Source organism: Struthio camelus, chromosome Z (genome assembly GCF_040807025.1).
Source record: "Struthio camelus isolate bStrCam1 chromosome Z, bStrCam1.hap1, whole genome shotgun sequence".
NCBI lineage: Eukaryota > Metazoa > Chordata > Aves > Struthioniformes > Struthionidae > Struthio > Struthio camelus.
In genome coordinates, this window is record NC_090982.1 from 76553040 (window position 1) to 76576423 (window position 23384).

The 23384-nt window shown below is 38.1% G+C and overlaps 1 protein-coding gene across 1 annotated transcript in view; it reads left to right on the forward strand.

Moving 5' to 3' along the window:
* Positions 1-23384, forward strand: part of LOC104147772 (Golgi phosphoprotein 3) — a 34507-nt gene that overhangs the window by 6033 nt on the left and 5090 nt on the right. Inside the window, exon 2 of the mRNA XM_068927445.1 lies at positions 17366-17497. Within this exon, the coding sequence (XP_068783546.1) occupies positions 17366-17497 (132 nt within the window). The remainder of the gene's footprint in view (positions 1-17365; positions 17498-23384) is intronic.

Below are 23384 nucleotides of genomic sequence, written 5' to 3' on the forward strand. Positions count from 1 at the left end.
GTCCGTACATAAATTATAGGCTAGTGGAAGATATGGGGTGAGGGGAGGGAGTACCCCAATTCTGTGTACTGTGGGATGCAGTAAAGTGCCTCCTTACAATGCTTCTGAGTAAATCCTTCTCTGGGTTCTTTGGAGGATGTATTGATTTGGAAGCAGCGTTACAGATCCAATTTGGCTTCTTACATTCGAGTGGTGTTTAGTTTTTATGGTTCTACATGCAACCAGTGTGGTTATCCATGCTCTTACCGTATGGTTGATCTGTAATCTGTATTACTTATTCATGGATAACTTGGCATGTAGTCACCTCTTTCATATCAAGCTGTCTAGTGTAGGAAAGTCAAACAAAAACTCTTTGTCAAAGCCTTCCTAGTGACACTTATCTGTTTGTTTTTCAAAGTGCTTTTTAAAAAAAGTGCAGTAACTCTTCTTCCTCTCCTACAGCAAGCTATCTTCATTAAGATTTTTGCCTAAAGTATATCTGAGAAAGTATTACTGATTAATCACTGGAAGGGAAGTAATCAGGGAACTGAAAATTAACATTTTAGATTAAGGAAAAAACACGGTATTTCTTATGTTTCAGGGTTTTTTTGATGCTAAAATAGTTCAAGTACTGCTGCTTTTAACTGAGTTAAACTACATGTAATAGGGCTTCTTTGCATGGTTAAATTGACCAGCATAACTGTTGCAAACAGTATATTCTGGAATGATTTTGGCACTCACAGAGCAAATAATTATTACAGCACATAGTCACTTCTGTGATGTATTATTGGCGAGGGGGAGGCTAGTCTGGAGTAATGGTGCAACGCAGTTTCACAGACAGTGTTCTCAATCTGTTTTGTCATAACTTTTAGTAAAGAAAGAAAAAGAAATAACAGTCAACCTGTCGTGTGCCACATAACTAGATTTTTCATGACTAACCTGCTTGCCAACAGGTTTTATGTCAACGTTATGTCAACTAATTTATTTTCTTTCCTTGCAGAAATATTACTGCAGAATGGTTGAACAATCACAAATTTCAGACATAAGGTTACACCTGAAATAGTGCACAGCTGTTCTCTTCCTTTAAAGTGCAGAACCTGTAAGCCTGGATGAATAAGAGCACATAGGTGTGTGTTACTATCACTAAGCTGTTATACATAATACTGATTTGTACTGAGACTCAGTCTTTTTTTTTCCCAGTATACTGAACAGTTATACTGAACTGTTGTATTTTAGCCACCTTTTTTTATTATTTGCAATGGACCACTAAGGTAATAAAATAGTATGCCTTGTAAACTGGCTTTCTTTTTCGGAAAGGTGTTAAGCCCTTGTCCTTTGCTATTTGTGGAATTTATAGGATTTATTCATTACGTTAGGAAATCAGGCTGTCAGCCTTCTTGCATATCTTTCTGTGTCTCTGATACTGATTTGAATCACTTGTAAGATGTCTGCTGCTATAAACTTTCTAGTCATCTGTCTTCAAAGTCTTGCTAGATAGCATCATGTGGCTCTATTAGTTATAGAGTCCTCTATAGCTGTTAGTTGAGATGTATTTTGTACACGGACTAGTATTGTACTGTGGTTTTCTGTTCAGCAAATCACTCTTGTGCAGTACAGGACTCTGCACTTACGTTTGGACTTCACTTGATTTTACACTGGTACTCTTTCATTCAACAGTCTCTACTATCTGAGAAGCTTTCAGTACATACCAGGGTGCCATTTTAGTCTGTACTCTGTATTATACAGTGGAGAAGGCAGGTATAACGTTTATTAATTTGTTGAGGTAAATGCCAGATGGTTGTTCAGTCAGTTATGCGCTAGTTAAAACTGCTTTGCCTATGCTGGATATTTAAATGCAACTTCTGCTTTAGACTGCAGTTGCAGTCTTTGTCTGGAACCGTAAATTAACAGTTAGGGCATCTTAAATACTAAACAGAAGAACTTGTTTCCTTAAATGTGAGAACAGTGTGACATGAGTGGATTTTTTTTTTTTTTTAATCTCATAGTGAAAATCTTGTGATGTGGCAGTTTCATGAGCCTCAGCTTCTTGCAGATTTTTTTGCACCTGGGTAAGTGAAACAATTGATAGACCTGTTCTGAAAGGAACAAAATGTAAAGAAACTATTGATGAAGGAGAGGAATAGGAGGAACCCTATCTAGTATGTACATCTTGTTTTAAAAAAAAAAAGTTTATTCTGGAAATCTGTGCTCATTAATGATATGATAAGTGATGCAAATCCCTCAAAATGAAACATGTTACTGCTCCCCAATTAGAAATAACACATTGCTGTACTTAATGTTTTAAGATATGGCAACTGTAGAAGAAAAGTTGAGGAGAGGCTGTATTTGAAGGCAGGTACAGTGTACTTATAGGTCCCAAGGAGAGAATTGTAGTTTTAATGGGGCCTATTTTGGTCAAAATTAACTAAGTTTTGACCTGTTATTGAGTTAGCCAATATTAGCCCTGCTTTGTGTTAGGATGACATACTAGATTTCTTACTATTTTTAAGAGGAGACACGTAGTCATTTGCAAGTTTTTGTTGTAAGCTTCTCTGTTGTTAAACTTGTATCTAAGCAGGATGGGAGCTGCTTTTGTGATCCTGCCATATGTATTTACTTTAGTAAGACTTATTTCTTCAGTGAAATATCTAATGTGGAGGATTTGAGCATCAGTTCTAATTAAAGATTTCTTTTCACATACATGTCAGACTTTATTCTCAGTGACAAGAGCTAGTAGTATAGAAGTTAATTTGCAGATTACTTAAAAAAAAAAAAAATCAAATACAGCTTTATTTTGCATAAACTATGGAGAATAAAGATGGGACCCTGATGGAAGGTGACTTTGCAAGAACTGCGCAAGTATTTGCTGTAATTACCTGCATGTGCAGGTCATGCCTAATCATGCCAAAAGTCACACTGTTAAGTTAGTACTTTGATACCTACATGAGCAATTGGACTCTTAGGCATTGTTTTGTTCACGGGTCTCTTAAGTGTTCAGCATTGTGCATATGTTAGTTGCCTCCTCTTCAGCAAAGTTGCATTTTTGTAGTATCTTCATTTTATTGAAGAGGTGTGTTCTATATAATATATGCCTGTATACGTGCTTAAAATGCTGGACCATAGCATTTGGCTTTGGTGCTGTCAGTAGTTGACAGCAGTTGCTGTTTGTTGTTTATTTTTAAATGCAGTGGAAGGTTAATCAAATGCCTGACAAGTTTCTTGTCAACAATATAGCACTTTGTAGAATATGCTTGCTTTCCTAAAGTGTCAGAACGCTTCAGAGATTTTCCTCGCTAACTTCCTTTCTGTGTATAACTAAACTGTAACGTATGTTCCAGTAAAGCAACTAATGATTTAAAATGCATCAAAACTTGAAAAAGAGGGACTGCAGTCAGACATGAATGTCCCAAAATTGTAGGATTCAAAATAGAAAATGTTTCTACAATTGAGGTTGCTTTTTTTTTTTTTTATTCTTTATCTGGCTATTTATTTTTAAGGATTCTTTAGGGCAGGATGTATCAGTAGATGTTCCTGTGCTGAGAAGGCAATGGCTGACTTGAAAAATTAGATTTGCAGCGAAGCTAACCAGGTACAGCTTGCTATAGACCTGTATTCTCATATGAAGTGCATGAAGAGGAATTCATATTTTTTAAAACTGCAAATGAAATGTCTAGACTTGAAATTAGATTTTTTCCCATTAATGCATGAGAAAACCTTACTTATCCCTCTGGGAGAAGTGTCTTACTTGAATATTTTAAATAATTACCAGTTCTGGGTGTATTTTTTTTATTATTACTTTTGAAGGATGACTGGTAAGAGGGATGAATATCTTTTCAGATTATTTTACCTTCAGAAAAGCATCTTTTTTTTTTTTTTTCCAAATTACGTAGGTAGATAGCGCTCTTTCTTTTACTGGATCTGAATTTTTGTACTCACTGAAAAGAGCTATTTGAAAAACGAACCTTAGGGTTTTGAATGTTAAACATACAGAATATATACAAAGTAGCACTCTTCTGAATGCGTTTCTGTCACAGGAAGCTGGGTCCTATCTTTCACCAAGCATGTTTTAAAATAGATTGGTCCAGAAAAGCAGTTAAGATCTGGCAGACAGTAGATGTGAGAACAATTATATAAGAAAAATGGAGGGGGGAGAGTGAGCTCACAAGTTTGGATCCTAAAACCTTCCCCCTATCCCTGAATTTATTGTCTTTTTATAATTTTCTAGATAATAAATTTTATTGAGGCTTATTGCTGTCAACAGCAAAATTTTTGATTTCAGGGTTATTCTCTAAATAGTCTAAACATGAGAAAAATATTTCCAGCACATTTTCATCTGTTATTGTCATTCTTGTGTCTCAGAGTTATGGAAGCTTTTGTTCTTCTCTTGGTTTTTAGGGCAGTAGAAGATGGAAGGAATTGAAAAGTAAAAAAAGGAGACAAGGCAAACTATTACTGAAGAGTTATTTAAAAAAGCATGTAACCCTTAACATTATATATTCAGCTGAATATGAATAGTGTGCGATAAGACTGCACAATTTATTGCCAATGAAAAATAGTTTGGGTCTTGCTAGAGAACATTGCCACAGAGGTGGAATTTGATTTTCAGAGTTCTACCCATGCCTATGCCCAGTATTACCATGAGGCTTCAAATAATTTTGGACATTCCAGCCTGTTTTCAACTAAAATCCTGGAGAAATTTTTCTTTTTCCTCTTCTTCCATCATAATTTTCTATTGCTTGCATCTTTTTCTCAGCTTCTTACGAATGTATTTAGTTATATGCTGGTAATAAACTTCTAATTGGATCTCACTGCAGTTTGTGGTGCTATATGTTTACAGTCTCTCTAAGGTTACTCAAATGGCTAGATAAGAACAGTGAGCTTTACTGAAGTCCACGTCAGGAACTAGATGAGGAACAATAAATACAGGTTGACTACACGACAGGAATTGAGTTGAACTAGTGTAGGATTGCCCATTATACTCCTGTTAGGTCTCATACCTGGAGTGTGCCCCTAACTGTTAGAAACTTCCTAGATTCTAGCAGAGCTGTATGCGTTGCTGATTTACCAGCTGATAAAACTAATTTCTTATTTTCCTGGTCGTCAAGGATTAGATTATCTTGCTTTAGTGGCCTATAAGAAATATACAGAAGAGTTATTCAGAGTATTTGTTAAAGTGTATTTAGCGGATTAGGGGAATGTATAGTTTTATGCAATAATTAGATTCGAAAAGCAGCCAGTATGTCAAACAGAATTATATCCATTTCAGTATTTGAGCAGATCAGAGATGTGAACAGCATGTTTGCAATGTTCTTGAAAGTTTAGCTGTAATGGCTTAATTTTAAGAAACTCTGGATCTGCTTTTCTAATATTTCTGTGCTTAGACATGCCACTCTAATCTTCAAAAAGGACATGAAGGAGGACCCAGGGAACCACAGGCCAGTCAGCCTCACCTCAGTGCTGAGGAAGGTTATGGAGCAGCTAATCCTGGATACCGTTTGCAAGCACATGAAGGACAAGAAGGTGATCAGGAGTAGTCAGCATGGATTCACCAAAGGGAAAATCATGCTTGACCAGTCTGATAGCCTTCTATGCTGGAATGACTGGCTGGGTAGATGAGGGCAGAGCAGTGGATGTTGTCTACCTGGACTTCAGCAAGGCTTTGGACACTGTCTCCCATCACATCCTCATAGGCAAACTCAGGAAGTGCAGGCTGGATGAAGAGGCAGTGAGGTGGACTGAAAACTGGCTGAAGGCCAGAGCTCAGAGGGTCACAATCGGTGGCAGAGAGTCTAGTTGGAGGCCAGTAACAAATGGTGTACCCAAGATTTCGATATTGGGTCCGGTATTGTTTAACTTATTCATCAGTGACTTGGATGATTGGACAGAGTGCACCCTCAGCAAATTTGCTGATGATACTAAACTGACAAGAGTAGCTGATACACCAGAGGGCTGTGCTGCCATTCAGAAGGACCTCGATAGGCTGGAGAGATGGGCAGAGGAAGACCTCATGAAGTTCAATAAAGGGGAGCGCAGAGTTCTGCACTTGGGGAGGAATAACCCTATGCGCCAGTACAAGCTGGGGGTTGACCTGCTGGAAAGCAGCTCTGCAGAGAAGGATGCCAGAGTCCTGGTGGACAAGAAGTTGACCATGAGCCAGCAGTGTGCCCTTGTAGCCAAGAAGGGCAATGATATCCTGGGGTGCATTAGGCAGAGTGTTGCCAGCAGGTTGAGGGAGGTGATCCTGCCCCTCTCCTTAGCCCTGGTGAGGCCTTAACCTGGAGTGCTGGGTCCAATTCTGGGCAGTGCAAGAGAGATACAGAGCTAATGGAGAGAGTCCGGTGAAGATGATTAAGGGGCTAGAGCATATCTCCTTTGAGCAAAAGGCTGAGAGAGCTGGGCCTGTTTAGCCTGGAGAAGAGAAGACTTAAGAGGATCTTGTCAATGTGTGTAAATATCTGAAGGGAGGATGGAAAGATGAGGCCAGACTCTTCTCCATGGTGTCCAGGGACAGGACGAGAGGCAAGGGACACAAACTGAAACACAGGAAGTTCTGTCTGAATCTAAGGTGTGAGGGTGACAGAGCACTGAAACAGGTTACCCAGGGAGGTTGTGGAGTCTTCTTCTTTGGAGATACTCAAAAGCCATTTGTACACGATTCTGGGCAATGTGCTCTAGGAAACCCTGCTGGAACAGGAGGGTTGGACTAGATTATCGCTAAAGGTCCCTTCCAACCTCAAACATTCTGTGATTCCTTACACTTAATCATCATTGCACGAAGGCATACAAATACCTTCGCTGTTAGCCTCTAGCTATAGGATCACATCAGTAGTTCCTCTTTTTCTTGTAGGCCTTCCATGTGACTGTATCTCATGATGCAGAACACCAGAGTTGCTGATCTTATGCTGGTGGGGATAACTTGGCAGTATGCCGTAGCTAAACTTGTGCCACCCAAGTGGTTACATAGACCATAGTTTGGGAGACCTTGGTCTAAGTGATTCAGATGGTCAAAATGAACATGCAGTTATTTTTTTAATAGTGACCAGCTTTTCCATCTGTGTCACTGAGAACTTGGAAAAGGGATTTTTTTTGGTTCTTTGTGTTCATTTCTTTTTTATAAGATCTGTTTGCTTATTTTTATGTTGAGAAGCTTCTTAAAAAGGATATTGGGAGAATAACCCCCAGGTAAACTTTTTGAATTGCTTAATTGTTATTTCTAGTATAAGAATTTCCTGCTCTGTGAAGAAAGATGTGCTTGAAGTTTGTAGGATTGGCTGGAAAAGCTAGTTATCAGATTTGTTGAACAAATAACTTCATAAATATGCTCAGTAGTAAATTAAGTGTAGGTTGCATCAGTCTGGTTGACTTACACACACACACACACACACACACACACTCTTCAGAAATTGTTTTTTTTTTAATTTAATAGTTTTCCGTATAGAATGAGGGACTTTTTGTTGTTTCTAAATAAAATACTATCTCTCAAGACTTTTTATTATCTAAAGAATCCATAAACTTACTGCAGGAACTCAGTTATTGGCTTTGCTTGATCTACCTGAGACTTTTGTTTATAGTTAGTTATGTTTCACAGAGGATGGTTTTCCTTATTAGCAACAATAAGGACAGTGAAGCAGGCAATTTTTCTTTTAATGGGCAATTTTACTGTTACCTAAAAGGATAGGAACAACAGAATTATGTAAAGGTGTCTGAAGTTGGCGCCTTCACTTACTCTGCTTCTTTGTCCTCTCCTCCCCATATCTGCTGGCATTTCCATTTGACTCTATGACTTCCCCCATGAATATGGGGGAAGAGGAAATGTTGTGGAAGAATACTGGTAATAGATGCATTTTGAATTTGTATAATTATTAACCTATTGGGCCAACATGAAGGAATGATTTTTTTTTTAATGCTAAAAGATAATTTATAATAAACCAGATATTTTTCATTAACTTTTTCTGATATAAAATACTGTTTGTATTTTATATTTTGCCTTTTTGGTGTTTGCGAACAACTTTAAGGAGATGTTTTGTAGAAGTTCTTCAAATTTTTCTTGCTACTTTCAAAAATTCAAAATAGTATCAGTAATTGCAGAGAGCATATTTAAAGGAAACAGTGTGTTAAGATGGGTTTCCCTTTATTGAGGAGGGTTTGATAGCCCTGTGCTCCCCAATCTGCCAATACTCTCTATTAAAATCAAAATACCCTAATTAACTTTAAAATAATGTTTGTCATCTGCACTCATAGCTGTGAAGCAGACTAAAGTTGGAAAGTTGTTGGCAGCAAATTCTTACGTTGGAGTTATGGTGCAAGAGTAAGGAAACAGCCATCTTTGTGAATATTTGGCAGATCAAAATCCCTGTTATCCTTTAGCCTGTCGTCGTGCACATGGACAGTGTATGCTCCCTCTCCCCTCCCCAGCTCTCCTTCTGAAGATACAGAAATTGTTACTTAAGACAGGAACTCCTTGACTAAAAAAGTGAGAGTTCTGTCACAATTGTGATCAAGTCCATTATGAAATATAGCTCACTGCAGTCCATATTTCAAGATAAATTGTCCCTGCCTGTCTTTGCAGTAGTTGTCAAATGGGTGACAGATGGAGATTTTGGATTATTATGTGCTGTCTGGCTTTGTGCTGGCTAATAATAGGCTAGTAGACACCTCTGAAAGAACTTGCTATTGCTTCAGAGAATCAAAGAGATGCTGTCATTGTCCAGTCAGATTTAAATAATATAACTTTCAGATTTAAATAATATAACTTCAAATTTATGTTGATCAGGGTAATCGTTATTGGGGTCCAAACCAGGGAGCTCAAGATAATGGTGAGTATAGTCCGTGATACTGTGAGTATTTTGTCCTTTGTGTCTTTTGAGCGGATTGCGCTCGTGAATGGCTTCGGTATAGATAGCCCAATAATGTATGAATAATGTATGTTTGAGCTTTTCTTCCTGATTCTCTTCCCTCCAATGACTAAATGAATAGTTCTTGCCTTAACTATTCAGATTGTAGTGTTGAAATCAGTTTGTCAAGTAAACTGTGGGTTGTCACTGATGGGGGTGCGCTTGCCTTTTCCCCTCTGTCCCAAACACATTCCTTCCCTTCCTCCTGCTGCCACTACCATTCATTCAGTTGCTCAGTCAATCAGGTGAAGGGACTGGCCATTAGCTTTCAGCCAGACCGCTCCAAGTTAGCTGACTGCACAAATGCTACTCTAGGCTCAAGAGAGATGGCAGCGATGAGCAGCAATGGAAATTAACAACAGGTACTTTGTCTTCAGCAGCAGTTCACCCTTTACTGAACTACGTTCTCAGGTTTAGCCCTCAACTGGCTACAAATGAAGACGCAGGGGAGGACTTACCTTCTCAAGTTACCTGATTTTGTGAAAGGTTAAAATGAAAGTGCTGTGGAGAACTGACATTGATTTGAAAGGTCAATAAAATTGAAATGGTTCTCTCGAAGGAAGAGCAATTGAAATTGTGCGGAAAGGTTAATGCCAACGTGCTGTTGAAGGTAATGGTTCAAAAGAGATGCTTGTGCTGAGGAAGTAATTAAACCCTGGGATGTCATATTGTCCTCGGTGACTTTTCCTGCTTTTTTTTTTCCCCTTGGTGTTTCTGCCACCTTAAGTACCTCTAATTTAAAAAAAAAAAAAAACTGAATTAATGAACATACAAAACTTAAGTCTTTATCCTGGTAAATTATTCAAGGCGAGCATTTGGGTATTCTTGTTGCATGACACATCATGCCGTATGAATGTTAAAAGTAAATAGACTCTTTGCCAGTTGTGCTATGCAACATGTAAATCAGTCCGCCACAAAATTTGTATCAACAGACTACTCCATTTACTTAGTCCAATCCTACCAGTAACCCAGACTGACTTTGAAAGTTCTTCCAAGCTCCACATTCTTTTTAGTTAGGCCATCTCGGCCTACACAGCAGTTGACAACTATTTCTCCTGGTTCTTTTAATAGTGGAACTGAAGTGTTGTATTTTTATGTCTCCAAAACCGTGGTCCATGAATAGACCATGAGGTCTCCAACCTGACATTTTTTGTAAATTTTGGTGAGGATGTGAAAGGAAACCTGGAGATTATTGACCTCAGCAACTTCACGTGATGCCAGCAAGCATGGAATGTTTTCCAGTGTGTTTGTCATCAGTAATTTCTGATAACGTACCATAAAAATAGTCTGCCGTGCATCAGAAAGAGTAGAAGGAAAGAAACAACCCATCGCTGGGGAAAGCTCGGTATTTGTTTATGTATAAACATAAATTTAGTCTTAGGGCTTTTGTATTGTCACGGTATTTGAATGCCATCCATGTAAAAGTAATAGCAGGTCCCCAGCGGAGTAACGGAAAACAGGCTTCCTGTAAATTCAGAATTTACTATTTGCTAAAATGAAAGCTTTCCTTAACCTAGGTTGTTCTTAACTGAGAAATCCTGAAGTTAGGCTACCATTAAGACATGAAACCCTTATCAGATATATTGCCCTGGAGCCAGGGCTTTCATACACCTCAGGTGCTGTAATTGTTGGTTATCTTGGCTTTGTGCTGCCTTTCCAGTTGGCCAGCTCCCCTTCTGTTAGGGCTACCATGGTTAAAAAGGGTTAAAATAAAATTTTCTTTCTGCTGGCTCTAAATGAAATTTCAGAAGTTGCATTCTTTGGTAAATTTTTAAGTATTTCTAAACTTGGAATTTCCTGTGCACAGGAATTTCAGTTTTTGTATAGCTCTAGTGATGATTCTGGTTCAGAAGGCTCCCCCTTAAATATTTGGTTTATTTCAAGAGATGCTTTGTTTTGCTTTTATGTCGAGGATGTTAGATGAGGCTTAAAGGATGCTATTAAGCCAGAATATAAAGTGAAAAGGCTTTTAGGAAGAGAAGTTCAGACAGGGCTGTGTTAGGTGCGTTATTCCAGCGAAGTGCTGCTGTTGTTCTTCATAAATGTAAATTGAGTCTGAGCCAATGCCAAAACTTTGACCTGACACTGACCTCCAATACTGAATATGAGCGTGGGTGGATCTAAGGATGGGCCTGAGGGGTCTGTTGTTCCCAAAAATTTTTGGGCAGGCAGGCCGTCGTAAGCCTCAATTATTTTCATGGGCTACTGCATGGCTTTATGATGCCTTTAATTAAAAGGCTTGTAAAGCTGATATTCGTTTGCCATGACTCTGATCTGCAAAGTAATCTGTAATAACTTGAGACTCACTGACTTAGATCAGGGAATGTGTTGTCAACCACAGTCTAATTGTAGAAGGTGCTGCAAACTGGTAGCCTTGGTCAAGTAAGTTAAGCTCGCTCTTTTTTTTTTTTTTTTTTTTTATTGCCGTATGTGTGTTTTGAGGCTTCAGGATTAGAATTGTGTCAATGCTTTTTCTTCTTTCCTTCTTTATTTTTAATCTGAGATGTTTTCACAGATTTTTCACTCATCCCCACCCTTTTCTGATCTGTGGCTGGTGTAGTAGAACTGCACCAGAATAGAACCCTTCTATTCTGAGGTAGCTGAAGAATTGGAGAGGTAATCTATATTTTCGTAGTCGGAAGAGAGTTGTAGTAATTAAATGTTATGGGTAAGAAAAAACCAAAGTATTCTGAAATAAGACATCATACAGTCTGTATAAGCCTCTTGTCCTCATATTTATGAAGAAGGTATTTTTTAACTTTCACTCTGTAATCTGTTAAAGAGACTTTCCCAGTAAATATTTTGAGGTAGTGTCTGTGAATGTAAAATAGCATCTTTAGCATCAGCAATTTAATTATATTTTTGCATTGCTACTGTTAGGTGCTTTTAATTTGCACTTGTGGTAGAGAAAACAGTGAACTCCCCCCCCACCCCCCCAGAAACTAGCTTGACTGTTGCTTGGAAGCTGAATGAAGTAATGTAAATCTGTTGGCTGTTTTAAGTTTAAGCCAAATGATTTCAGGTTTCATAAAAGTTTTTAAGCAGCATCCATTCTGTAGAAACGACCAATACACTTGGCACTGATCTTTGCCAGATATATTCAGATGGGGTGGTTATGTTAGAGACTTCTCTTTCTGATTGCTTACATGCTTAGTAAATTACAGTGGTCATTACTGCAGTGGTTTTGAGGGACCTGAGATGGAGAAGATGATGTCTTCATCTGTCTTCTTTTAAAAACTTTTTACAAATGTTCTTTCAAATCTGAAATCTGTTGAGTAATTTATGGATTTTAAATATAAATTTCAGTTTTGAGTGTATTGAAAAATTGGAAATAAATGTGTTCTGTAGGAATGTACTTTAATACCTCTGCAACATCTCTTATTCTGCAGTTCCTAGTCTTGAGTGCTTCAAAAAAGTATTTGAACAGCTTCCAAATTCAGAATGCTGTGATGTTGTCAGTGCTAATACGTGTGTTTTCTTTCTACTATTTGACCTTGTTGTTACAGCTTTGCTATAGCATAAACAGAAGATCCCACTACATTTTTCACAACAGCGTGATGTTTGAGCTGCTGAAAGACATGAGTTCTTTGTCTGCGCAGGAGTTGTCACAATTTCTAGAAATCTTTATAATAAACATTTTTTTGCAAGTCCTGGGCCCCTATTCTATTTAAATACAAGGTTTTTGAAGCTTGGAAGTCGGGGATCTTGGAGGCAAGCTGCGGGGGTAAGATGATGTTAGGGAATAACATAAGCTAAAGTTTTAAGGGGCATCAGTAGGAGCTTTCCAGTCAGAACCTCTTCCGTGTTCTTGCCTTCTCTGCGGAGCATATGTCAGCCGTGCTTCCTGTTGCAGTCGGCACGCAGTAGCTGCAGGAAACTGGATCGCAGTATATGCTTACACTGTACTTTGTGTGCAGATCTGAGCTTGTGTATTCCTATAGCAAGTAAGAAGAAACTGCGAGAGCCATCCGCTTTGCTCAGCAAAACTAGACCCAACCTCTCAGAAAGTCTTACTTGCTTGAACATGTGCTAATCATGTAGCTTTTTCTCCCCCTCTTAGGGCAGAACAAAAATAAGATGACTGCTCACCGCATGCAGTGTAAATACTTTTAGTCTGCAATCTTGTCTGCCCCATCTGTGCAAACAGATCTAAGGAAAACCCTGAGGGTCACACAAATGCAGTTCTTTACCAAGCTAGAAGTGCAAAATTGTAATGTATGTCATCATAACATGGGGTGGGGAAGCAGGCCCCTGGGTGGAGAGAGTGTCACGATTGGATGATGGGGAAGTGTAGCTGAAGAGGCAAGGTAGAAGCAGGGAGTGAAGGATGGGGTAGGGGGTTCACAGTGAGGCACAGGGCCATGGTTAGGAGACGGACTGGATGTAAAAGTGGGAGTCTTCTATTTTAAGTGACTAATGGCTTTCTGAACCAGAAGACCTGGGTGAGCTAGGAATTGGGTAAGGGGTGTGGGAACAGGGGAAGGGGAATCAATGCTGCAAGCGATGATGAGAGACATGCTCTAATGAACATGGATTTTAGATAACAATCTTTAAGCAGAAGGGTGTTCTCAGCCTTACTTCTGTGCTTTGCCATACTTGACTGAGTTTTCAAAGTTAAGAGTGTAACAAGTTTCCATTATAAGCTTTATTTTCATTTCTCATTGTGCTTGTCTAGCAAAACTTGTTTTTTACCTTAGAATTTCTAGGTCTACTCTGAAGAAAAAATGTTTTTGTGCTGTGTTTGTGTAAACATGACAGTTGTAAACATTCTTATGATCTTTGAATCAACATAGATTTAAAATTTTGTCTCGCAAGCTATTCTTAGCTTAAAGTGCTATTCTGATATAGCTGCTGTCAGATAAAGACAACTCTCTCTGCCTTGTAAGACCCCCCCCCCCCGTTGCCTAGCAATTTTAATGAAATAAGTGTTTCATTGAGTTAGGATGTTTATAAAATTATAAAAGCATGTAGGAAGCTTGCTAAAGCAGAACTATCTGGTGTTACAGAGGTGGGAATACTTGTGCTGTGTAATAACATGAAATAGTGGAATGACTTGTGTCTATAAGGAGTGATCTTTGATGTCAATAGAGCATAGTTTTAAGAGTTTTAGGTATTTGGAACATAATTCAAGAATGGTGTTTAAACAGTCAGGCCAAAGGTCTGTCGTATTCTGTGTCCTGTAATCAAGAATGGCTAGGTAATACTTGACAAAAGGGTGTACACAGAATGACTCCTTCCGGTATACCTTCCCAACTTCAGTGGTGTACGGACTTCCCAAACCGTGTGGGGCTAACAGGTCCACTGATGTCTATCAAACCTTATTATCAATCTCTTGTTTAACTGATATTTTTTAAGCTTTCTTATACTTTTGCCTCCCTATAGGAACAGTTGAATTCTTATTTGAAAAAGAAGTTGCCTTTGAATTTTAAGCCTGCCAGCCAACCTCATTTGTCACCATTTAGTTCTTCTCTGTGGCAAATGAACAAATAATTGTTTCCTTTCCAAATAATGTAGTATTCTATATTATTATTCTCCTCTATTCATGTTGTTATTCTCCCTACCCATTTCACTCCCCTTTTCTTCACTGTCCATCTAAAACCTTTAAGTAGTAGTATTGCTGAGTGTTCTTATTTCTCTTTTCTGTGCCTTTTTTTTTCCTAGTTAACACTGTGTGCTATTTGAGATAGGTGACAAGGTGGTGTTTGCAGTATTGGAGATAAATGTCTACATCTTTCCCTTTCAGTTACAGTAAGAGGTTTGAGATAATTTAAAAAACAATTTAGTTATGCTGTTGTGTGCTAAACTGACCTTCTGTAAAAGTTTCTTCAGTTGTCTGAGGTCTTTGCAGTAAGTGCCAAAAAAGATCAGTCTCTTTGAACTATCTGGAAAGACCAGTTTAATGGATTGAAAAATGATGTTGAAAGGTTCAGGATGACCCCTTCTGTTACAAAATGTCTTCTCCTTCACCATGTTAATAGCAGTGTAATCTCTGTATCTTAAAATTGGTGTTCTTTCTCTTGTGGATCAGCTGCAAACTCTCAACCTTTCATCACAGACCATTTAAAAAGAAGATGGTAAGCGTTCTCCTGACTTTATTGTCACCTAACCCACTGGCGCAAGCACAGTCTATTTATGAAGACCATAATCTTTCTGAGCTGCTCTTCAAGATCACTTGATTAAAAACTGTTAGCTGGTTTTGCTGCCTCCACCCTTGGAGGTTTTGAAGACCAGCCTGGTTAAAGCCTTAAGCATCTTAGTCTGCCTTCGTAGGTGACCCTGCTTCAAGCCAGGGGTTGGACTGGAGATCTCCCGAGGTCCCTTCCTACCTGAATTATCCTATGATCCTATTGTTTCTAGCATGTTTCTGTGCAACTCACTGCCTGTAGTCGAATATGTTGAATAACTGCTGGAGCAGAAGAGTTTGTATCTGGTGATAACTGCAGAAGCAATGGTGCTAATGTCACCTCATTGAAAAATACTAATTTTAATAATAAGTTTTCATTACTACATAAGGAAATAAATTCCAGAACTTAAATTATTTGAATAGTAATATAACACTTTCTGTGACTAGAAAGAAGTGTATATTTATCATACTACAGCTGTAAGTTTATCCAATGGATTTTTAGTTTGCCTATGTATTGTCTGATTTCAAAAAATATTTTTACATAAAGAGACCATTTAATTTGAAATAGTAGCATGTAGGAGGAATCATTTTTCATCAAACCTGGTACTCCACCTGATTTTATACTTTTTTGGGGGGGGCAAAGAAGCATCTGATATCAACCAAAAGCTTAATCTAGGGAATGGCTGACTTTTGGTAGTAGCTGATATTCACAAAGTATCAGCTTTGAGTAGAAGGCTGATTAGACAACCTCTCAAACACCTTTCCAACCCTGTATTTACGGCCTTTTAGATAAATGTCTGTGACGTATTTCAGTAATGGCTTCCTAGGAATACAGAGCTTTTGCAGAATTTTTAGGAATATTGGATTTTTATATAATACAGCTCTTGAAAATAGCTGGCTGCCAAATGGAAGCCCATATCAGCGTGTTCCTAGAAATCCATGTGTAAGGGCATGAATTTATTGGAGACTGGTTAATACACCTAAACATATTTATCAGACTTCAGATGCAAGCATCTGATGTATTTCTATACCCCGACAACTTTTATTTGCAGTAAGTGTAAAACTGCATTGCTCATGATTTTATTAGTGGTTAGGATGAGAATCCTAGGAAAGGGAGTGCTCTGTTTCTCTTGTTTCTTGCACCTTTCTCTAAAGTGTCTCAGGGTGGGTGTTGTCACAGACGGGGTGCCCTCACTAGAGGAGTTTTGGAAGGCCTTTCTGTATCACGCTCCGTGTTTCTGTGATCATTTCTCAAAAGACAAGTCCTTTCTCAAAATTATTTTGTTTTGTCTTAGATACTGTTCCTGCATCAGTCATATTTCTTTATATTAAATGTTGGCTACTCTGTAATTAAAATAGAAGCTGTCTTCCCACTGCAAGTGAGAGCTTCAGCTCTCCTTAGTTTTGTAAATAAATTTGTTATGCCTTTTGTAAGAATATTTAATAACTTTAAGCTTTACTTAAGTTGAAGACTGAGTGTTAAAGCTGACTGTACTTCCTTTTCATAAGGTTTCTGTCACAATTTTTAAGCAGTAAAGTACAGAAGTCAATAAATGTATTTCTAGGAATTGGATAGATTTATGGGGTCAAATGTTCTGTTCTGCCATGTAAGCAGATAACTGTATTTCTGTGTTCTTGATAGCTAAAAAGAGTGTTAGATGTGGTATGGTTCAGAGAATAGATGCGGTTTCAGTTTTGCAGTTTGTGTAAGAGCAGTCTGCATTAAGTTTCAGAAATATATTAAGTAGGTCTAAAAGATTTGAATGACAAAATAGTACCTATATAGTAGCTGTTATAAATATTTTTCTTGAAAAAGTTTTGTTGTCTTTTGGTTTTACTGTATTCAAGACAAAAAAAATCCGTTCTGTAGATTGTCTTAATCGCCACCCTTCTGTTTGATCATTTAATTTGCAATATACTACAGATCTTAATACTGATTTTTCAGATTATTATTACTTCATTGGTGCCAGATTGTTTATGGATGTAAAATAATTTTAATATTTCTCAGGAAATCCAGATAAGCCTGTGTGATGTTGGAAACGCCAAACGCTTGAGGTCTGAAGAATGTAATTATGCTATTTTAACTACTTATAAACTACACTTTATATCTAGCAGTTGCTGATATCTTGCTATATTAATTTGTATCACTCTTTTGAAGTTCACTGTTCTTCAAAGAGCGGAGACTGTCAAAACTAATAGGAAATGGATCTGTTTCTCTTTTATATTTTCAGTGAAGAATGGAAGTTGACTAGCTGTGCCGCTTCAAAGTGCGTTAGGGTAGAAAGAACTGGTTAGAGAAGGCAGTAAGCCCTTTTTATTTGTTTTTAAGTGGCGATGGAGATCTCTTACTGTCTTTCATTCTTCGCAGGGTTACACATCGTTCTGGAACGATTGCATCTCCTCAGGATTGCGTGGCTGTATGTTGATTGAATTGGCATTGCGAGGGCGTCTTCAGCTGGAGGCTTGTGGAATGAGGCGCAAAAGTCTATTAACGAGAAAGGTAAGTGGAAGAAAACGGTCACGTTTACTTTTGTGGCATGCTTATAAGTAGTCGTAAGGAAAGACTTTTTTTCCTTTCTGTGGGGTTAAGGATCCTGAATAGTAACGTAAGCTAGATGCACAGAGTTATTACCTAAAACATTTAAACCGTGAGCTAAAGTGGCTTGTAACATCTTCTGTACTTGCTCTTTGCTCCTGTTCTTTCTCTTGCCCTGTGCCTGTTTCTGTTGGGATCATTGCACACACAGTTGGCAGAGGCTCTGGCCAGGGTGCGGCGGCAGCAGTTGCTGCTGAGAGCCAGTAGCACCAGTTGTGGCCTGTTGAAGGAACTGGCTGTTGCAATGTGGATGAGCTGTGGGCTGGGGCTGAGCGGGAAGGCTAACTGACAGCGTGCCACTGCAAGCCACCAGTTTAACAACTCTGGTGTACGCAGTGGCACAGTCACAGCGCTGCAGTGTATGGGAAGGAGGCCATCCTTGTACATCAGGCCCCGGAGAACACAAACCTGTGTCTAATTTAAGCATGTGACCGGTGTGTTAAATTTGGTGTACTCATCTAACTTTAAGATGGGCATATTTTTAAGATTCCTTATGGAATTAGGCTGAAGATTCGAGGCTTTAATTTGTTACTTCTGCAGCTGGATTTTTCCTTAGTATAAAACGTGCAAAGTCGCACTCTTTGGAGAATCTTTTATTTCATCAGCATTAGTGGATACTTCTAAAATAGATTTATTGAAAACGTGGTCAAATATTGCCTGTTCACCGCAAATAAATTTACTTCTATGGCAGACTTTCCTGTCAATATTACCTTTTGCTAAATTTTTTAAAGGAAAGTTTGAAAATTCTCCAACCCACTCCCAGCTTCCCTCACTTCTGAAGAACTGAGCCTCTGTTCAGACAAACAGCTCCTACTTCTTTTAGTTTCATTTGAGTAATTCAGCTTTGATTAGTTTGCACAGAATTTTTTCCTCCAAAGCTTTTGGCTTCTTAGGCATTCAGGAATGTTCTTTAGCAGTTATTTTCATTCTACAGAAACTTTGTCAGATATGTCTAACTGAAATTTTAACTGTGCTTTTTTAATAAGATGGAAAAATAACCTGTGCTTATTTTGAATAAAGAACAAAAGCCAAATTATCGTCTTGCGTTTTTTAATTTTGTGACTTTTTTTGTGTTTTTTTTTTGTATTGGGGTTTCTTGTGTGGTTTGTGTAAAGAGTTAAAAGCTACCCAGTATTAAATACTCTATTCTTTCTGCTATTAAGACGCTCCTGAGTTTTCTTTTTACAGGCAGAAGGGTTCTGTGAAAAACACTTAATATGAAATTCAAGTTAAGATTGATTTCTGCTTAAGGAATTATCTGCAAATAAAATCCCTAACTACTGATATATGTCATGTCTCTTTTCCCCATCTCCCCCGACCCTTGAATTGAGAAATCCTTCTCAGTGATGACTTGCACTGTTCTGTACCTTCCTTACTTGAAGTCTTGCAGTGTTTAACATCAAATTTCAGTCTTTTTTTTTTTTGTTGCTTGCTAGATTTCAGTGTCTCAATTAACAAATGTCCCTTCTTCCCCCTTTTGTAGGAGCTTGTAGGCATTGCTCACCTTGCCCTCAGCTTTCTGTTTAAGTATTGTGCTCAGTGAGTGGAATGAGCTATCTCGTTGTCTGCGAGGTTCAGTGAGGTGCGGCCTTCAGAGGCAATATAGCTTCTGTATAGCTTCTACCCCTCAAGCTAAGCCTCCTTCTCTCCTCTCCTCATCCTTCCTGGGACTTGGTGGGAAGGTAGGAGCTTCTTAAAGCAGCAGTTGTTGCTCAGAACCGCGCATCTTCGAGCCACGGTGTGTACGAAGCAGGTACAGGCTTCAGTCATTTTAGTCTGTGTTGCAGCTGAGAAGGGTAGTCCTGTCTTTCTCCAGTCTTCTGTCTTTGCGAAGAGGCTTACCTATTTTTGGAGCCTCTTGGGTTTTTACTAGTGTGTGTTTGTGCAGCCTTGTAGTAGATCAGGTAAGGGCTCTGGCTGACAGCTGACTTCTGAAAACTGATCACTTTTGTGATTAGTTTAGTTGTCACTTGAATCACGTTCTTGCTGTTGTCATCAGATGGTGCACAAGTGAGCCTGCTGGCACAGAGGGCAAGGTGAGAACAAGAAGAGTGGACTGCCTCTCTGGGGAGAAGTTCAGCTTTCTAGCCACCTACAGCAACCACCTTAGTCACGCAGCTGACTTAAAAGATTGCCAGCTACAATGATTTCCGTTTCAAGCCTTAAATCAGACAGATGTTACCAATTATTTGTTGTAGTTTCTAAGGCATAGCTTCAGGTGATCAAGACAGGTTAAAGCCATGCTTGAATGTCATAGAATGCAAACGAGACAATGAGAAACTGTCAGAGACAGTGGTAGTGAACTCTGCTGAAGCTTATGAAACGTCGACATGGCGTGGTTTACGTTGCAACATCATTGTAAATTTATCCTGAGGATATGTAGCGTTGTGGAGTTCTACCTGCTGGTATCACTTCTGGAAACAAGTGAAAGTCAAGATTTCTGTATAAATAAAAAAGTAGTTTTTAAGACTAGTGGTTGTTGAAGATAGAATATGGTATTCTGTTCTGCCCTACAATTAGAGAAAACAGTGCAATAATTCCAGTTACCAAAAAAACCTGACAAAACCCAAGAAATCCTTAGTAGGATAACTTCAGTATTTTATAACTGACGATTCTGAGTGATTCACACGAGTTAATTTTTGCATTATTAAAGCTAAACAACAGAGCGCTTACTTAAAATCAATGCAAGAGGTACTTCATCGTTAGCATCACTTAATTGCAAAGCTGCATGGTAGAAAATGCAAATTAAATATTCTATATAGTTGAAATGTCCTCAGCAGTTGGATACAAGGCAAATCTAGTACATGAAAGATCCCTGAAAAATTGGAATAAGGAAAGGTTTTTTTTTTGCAGTAAGGCTAAGGAGTATCATCTCTGAAGAATCAGGTTCTTAGCTGCTTTCTCTACCTTAGCTCATCTATTAAAAAAAGGGGAAAAAAAAAAAATTTATCCACCCTTGCAGATACTTGGTCTTCTGTGATGATTCAACTCATAAGATCCTCAACCCACTTAACAACACAAGAAGGGCAAGGAAAATATGACTTCCAATGTGAAAACTCTGGAAAGAATTAGTCAAGAAGCACTGGTCAATAAATCCTCCTTCAGGAACAAGCAGAGCTGTGAGCATAGGAGAGGGGTGGCTGGGCCTCCCCTGTTGCCTCCCTCCGTGGAAGTGTGTACTGGGAGAGGAAGAGGGAGAGAAATACCATGGAAGCGTAATCCAAATTAGTTTGAGGGAAAGGATAATAAAAAGAATCCACGCAAAGCATATTCAGTATAGCGGAGACGAGACAAGAAAATGGTGCATGCCTGGCTGTGGAAAATGGTAAACTCCGTGACAAAACTGCTGTGTTTTGTGGCTTCACAGAGCCTATCGAGTCTTGACTGAGTTGAATGGAAGAGTCAGTGTTCCCTAGAGCTCTTTCCTCTGAACGCCTGTATGTTAAGGCTCATACAGTCATGTTGGATTTTTTTTTTTTTAACTGTTAAATTAATCATGCGGGACAATTCAAAGATAACTAAAATACGCTTATCTACTGGAATGTCAATTTTAAAAAGAAGGGAAGATAAATTTGTTGGAGTGTTTTCAGGCTAATTATTAAAGGAAACCTGAAAGTAAGGGTATTGATAGAGCTGAACCTAGCAGCTTAAAAATCCAACCTAAAGTAGGCTCCAGGAAAATTAAAGAGGAGAAACTGAAAAATTCAGAATCTTGATATAAACCTTGAAGATACGTAATACTCTTTTATGCAGTTAATAGAGGTTTTGAGTGCAGCCATGCTGTGAGCTTGTATATCAGAAAGAGAAATATAAAGGTAGTATAATATATCAACAAAGAAATATAAATTGTTGTGTATTGCATTTCCAATAGGGATTGTCTGGATTAGAATGTAGTTGTGTTTTTAAAACCAAATATCCAAGTTTTATGGTTGGAGTGACCTCCAGCTCCCAGAAATGTAGATCTGAACTGTATCTTAACAGACTATCTAAACTTGTTGCAGTAACAGAAAATCGGGTTTATCTGGTCTCTCTCTGGCAGATATTTATCTTAAAATTCTCCACTAAATGCAATTCAGTGACTTCCCTGGGTGTTTAATTTGCCTTGTGAAGTTCTTGATAATGTACATCCTGCAGCATCTTTTGTATTTCCAAAATAAGCTGGTGTCTTGTATTTTTTCCCAACTAGATACCCTAAGCTACTGGTTAATATCTTCTGTGTAAAAAATCTTATCTATTTTATTTTTAGAACTAAACAAACCTACTTTTAACCTGTTATTGTGGACTGTTTTATTCTTGCTGGTGTTACTAAAATCTTAGTTTCTGTGCTTTTATGTATGCCATCGGAGTTGGACATAGTATTCCAGCTAAGATCTCCTTTTCAGAAAGAGTTCTCTCGTACAATATTACTGTTAATGCGTCTTAGAGAGGAATTTGTCTCTTTACTAAAGGACTTGGCTTTTGTTGATTCGTTTAGTTCATAGTCTATTACTGTAACGCCTAGATCTTTTTCCTGTCACTTTGAACTGTGTACTTGTTTATTACTTGTTTTATGTTTGTTCTCCATTTTCTCATCCTAACGACATGACTTTGCATTTCTTTTTGATTTCATCTTATTGACTTTAGCCGTGTCTCCAGTTCAGAGTAACCGTGCCATTATGAAGCCGTCGTACGCTACAGCTCATCTCAGTTTAGTGTCATCCGCAGACTTCTTAAGCCTGTATTCTACTGCACTGTTGTTAGTATTAAGAATTATTAGAATTACAGAACAAATGTAAACTTGAAACATATTCCAACAGGACACTTAACCCTTTTCCAGGTTGACAGTATACACCTTCTCAGCTACTTGGAAGACTTATTTAATTTAAGATCTTTCACCTGCTGCTTCTCCCTTATGTATTGAATTATTTGGATGTAGTTGAGTCTTCTTCAGTTGCCCACTGTCTTTTTTACCTGATGCCTATACGTTGCCAACTTGTAAAAGTACTTCAGTTGCCAGATTTAATCATTATTTTCATGAATAACTTTGAAACTGTAGTAATAATTTTCCTCAAGAAGAAAGATTTGTTTAGTTTTGTTTTTATTAAAACATGTTGACTTCTGCTTGTTAAACCAGTAAGTTTTAGTTTGGTGCTGTTTTTCTTCTAACCAGAAGAAAGCGGTATTTGTACATGGTTTATATAACTACTTATATTGGTAAACAAATAGTTATTCACGTTCTTAGGTCTTATTATGTTACTGTGAATAACTTTTTTCCCTTTGCTTTCTCTTGGAGAAAGAATTCAATTAAATCATTTAGAAGTTATTTAATAACAAACTTAAACATCCATCATATATAAAAACTTGCATTAAAATAGGTAAAATTAAAATAAACAACACTTATTAAAACGGAAATATTTTGCCTAAAACATGCATTTTATCTGTTAGTGAATGGAAGGAATGTAGTGTTGCTGGTCAGTGTGTTCTTCAGAGCTGTAAAAACTCATAGCTGTTTTCCTGAACCTACTTTTATCCAGAGATCTATGGAAGGAGAAGAAAATCAGTTTTCCTGCTTTTTCAGTTTTAATTGGGTTCTCAACTTCATGTGACCTAGTTGTTTAACTGTAGTAGTCAAATAAATTGACCTGAAGCTGTAGAATAGATGAGTGCCATCAGAATGCAATTTAACACTGTAGTATACTCTCTTTTAAGGGGACAGTGAGGGACATGGCCAGGTTAGTGGATTATCTTCCTTAAAAAATCAAGTATTAAGCATGTATTAATACTACAGTTTTAGTTGATTAAGTGGGTTATA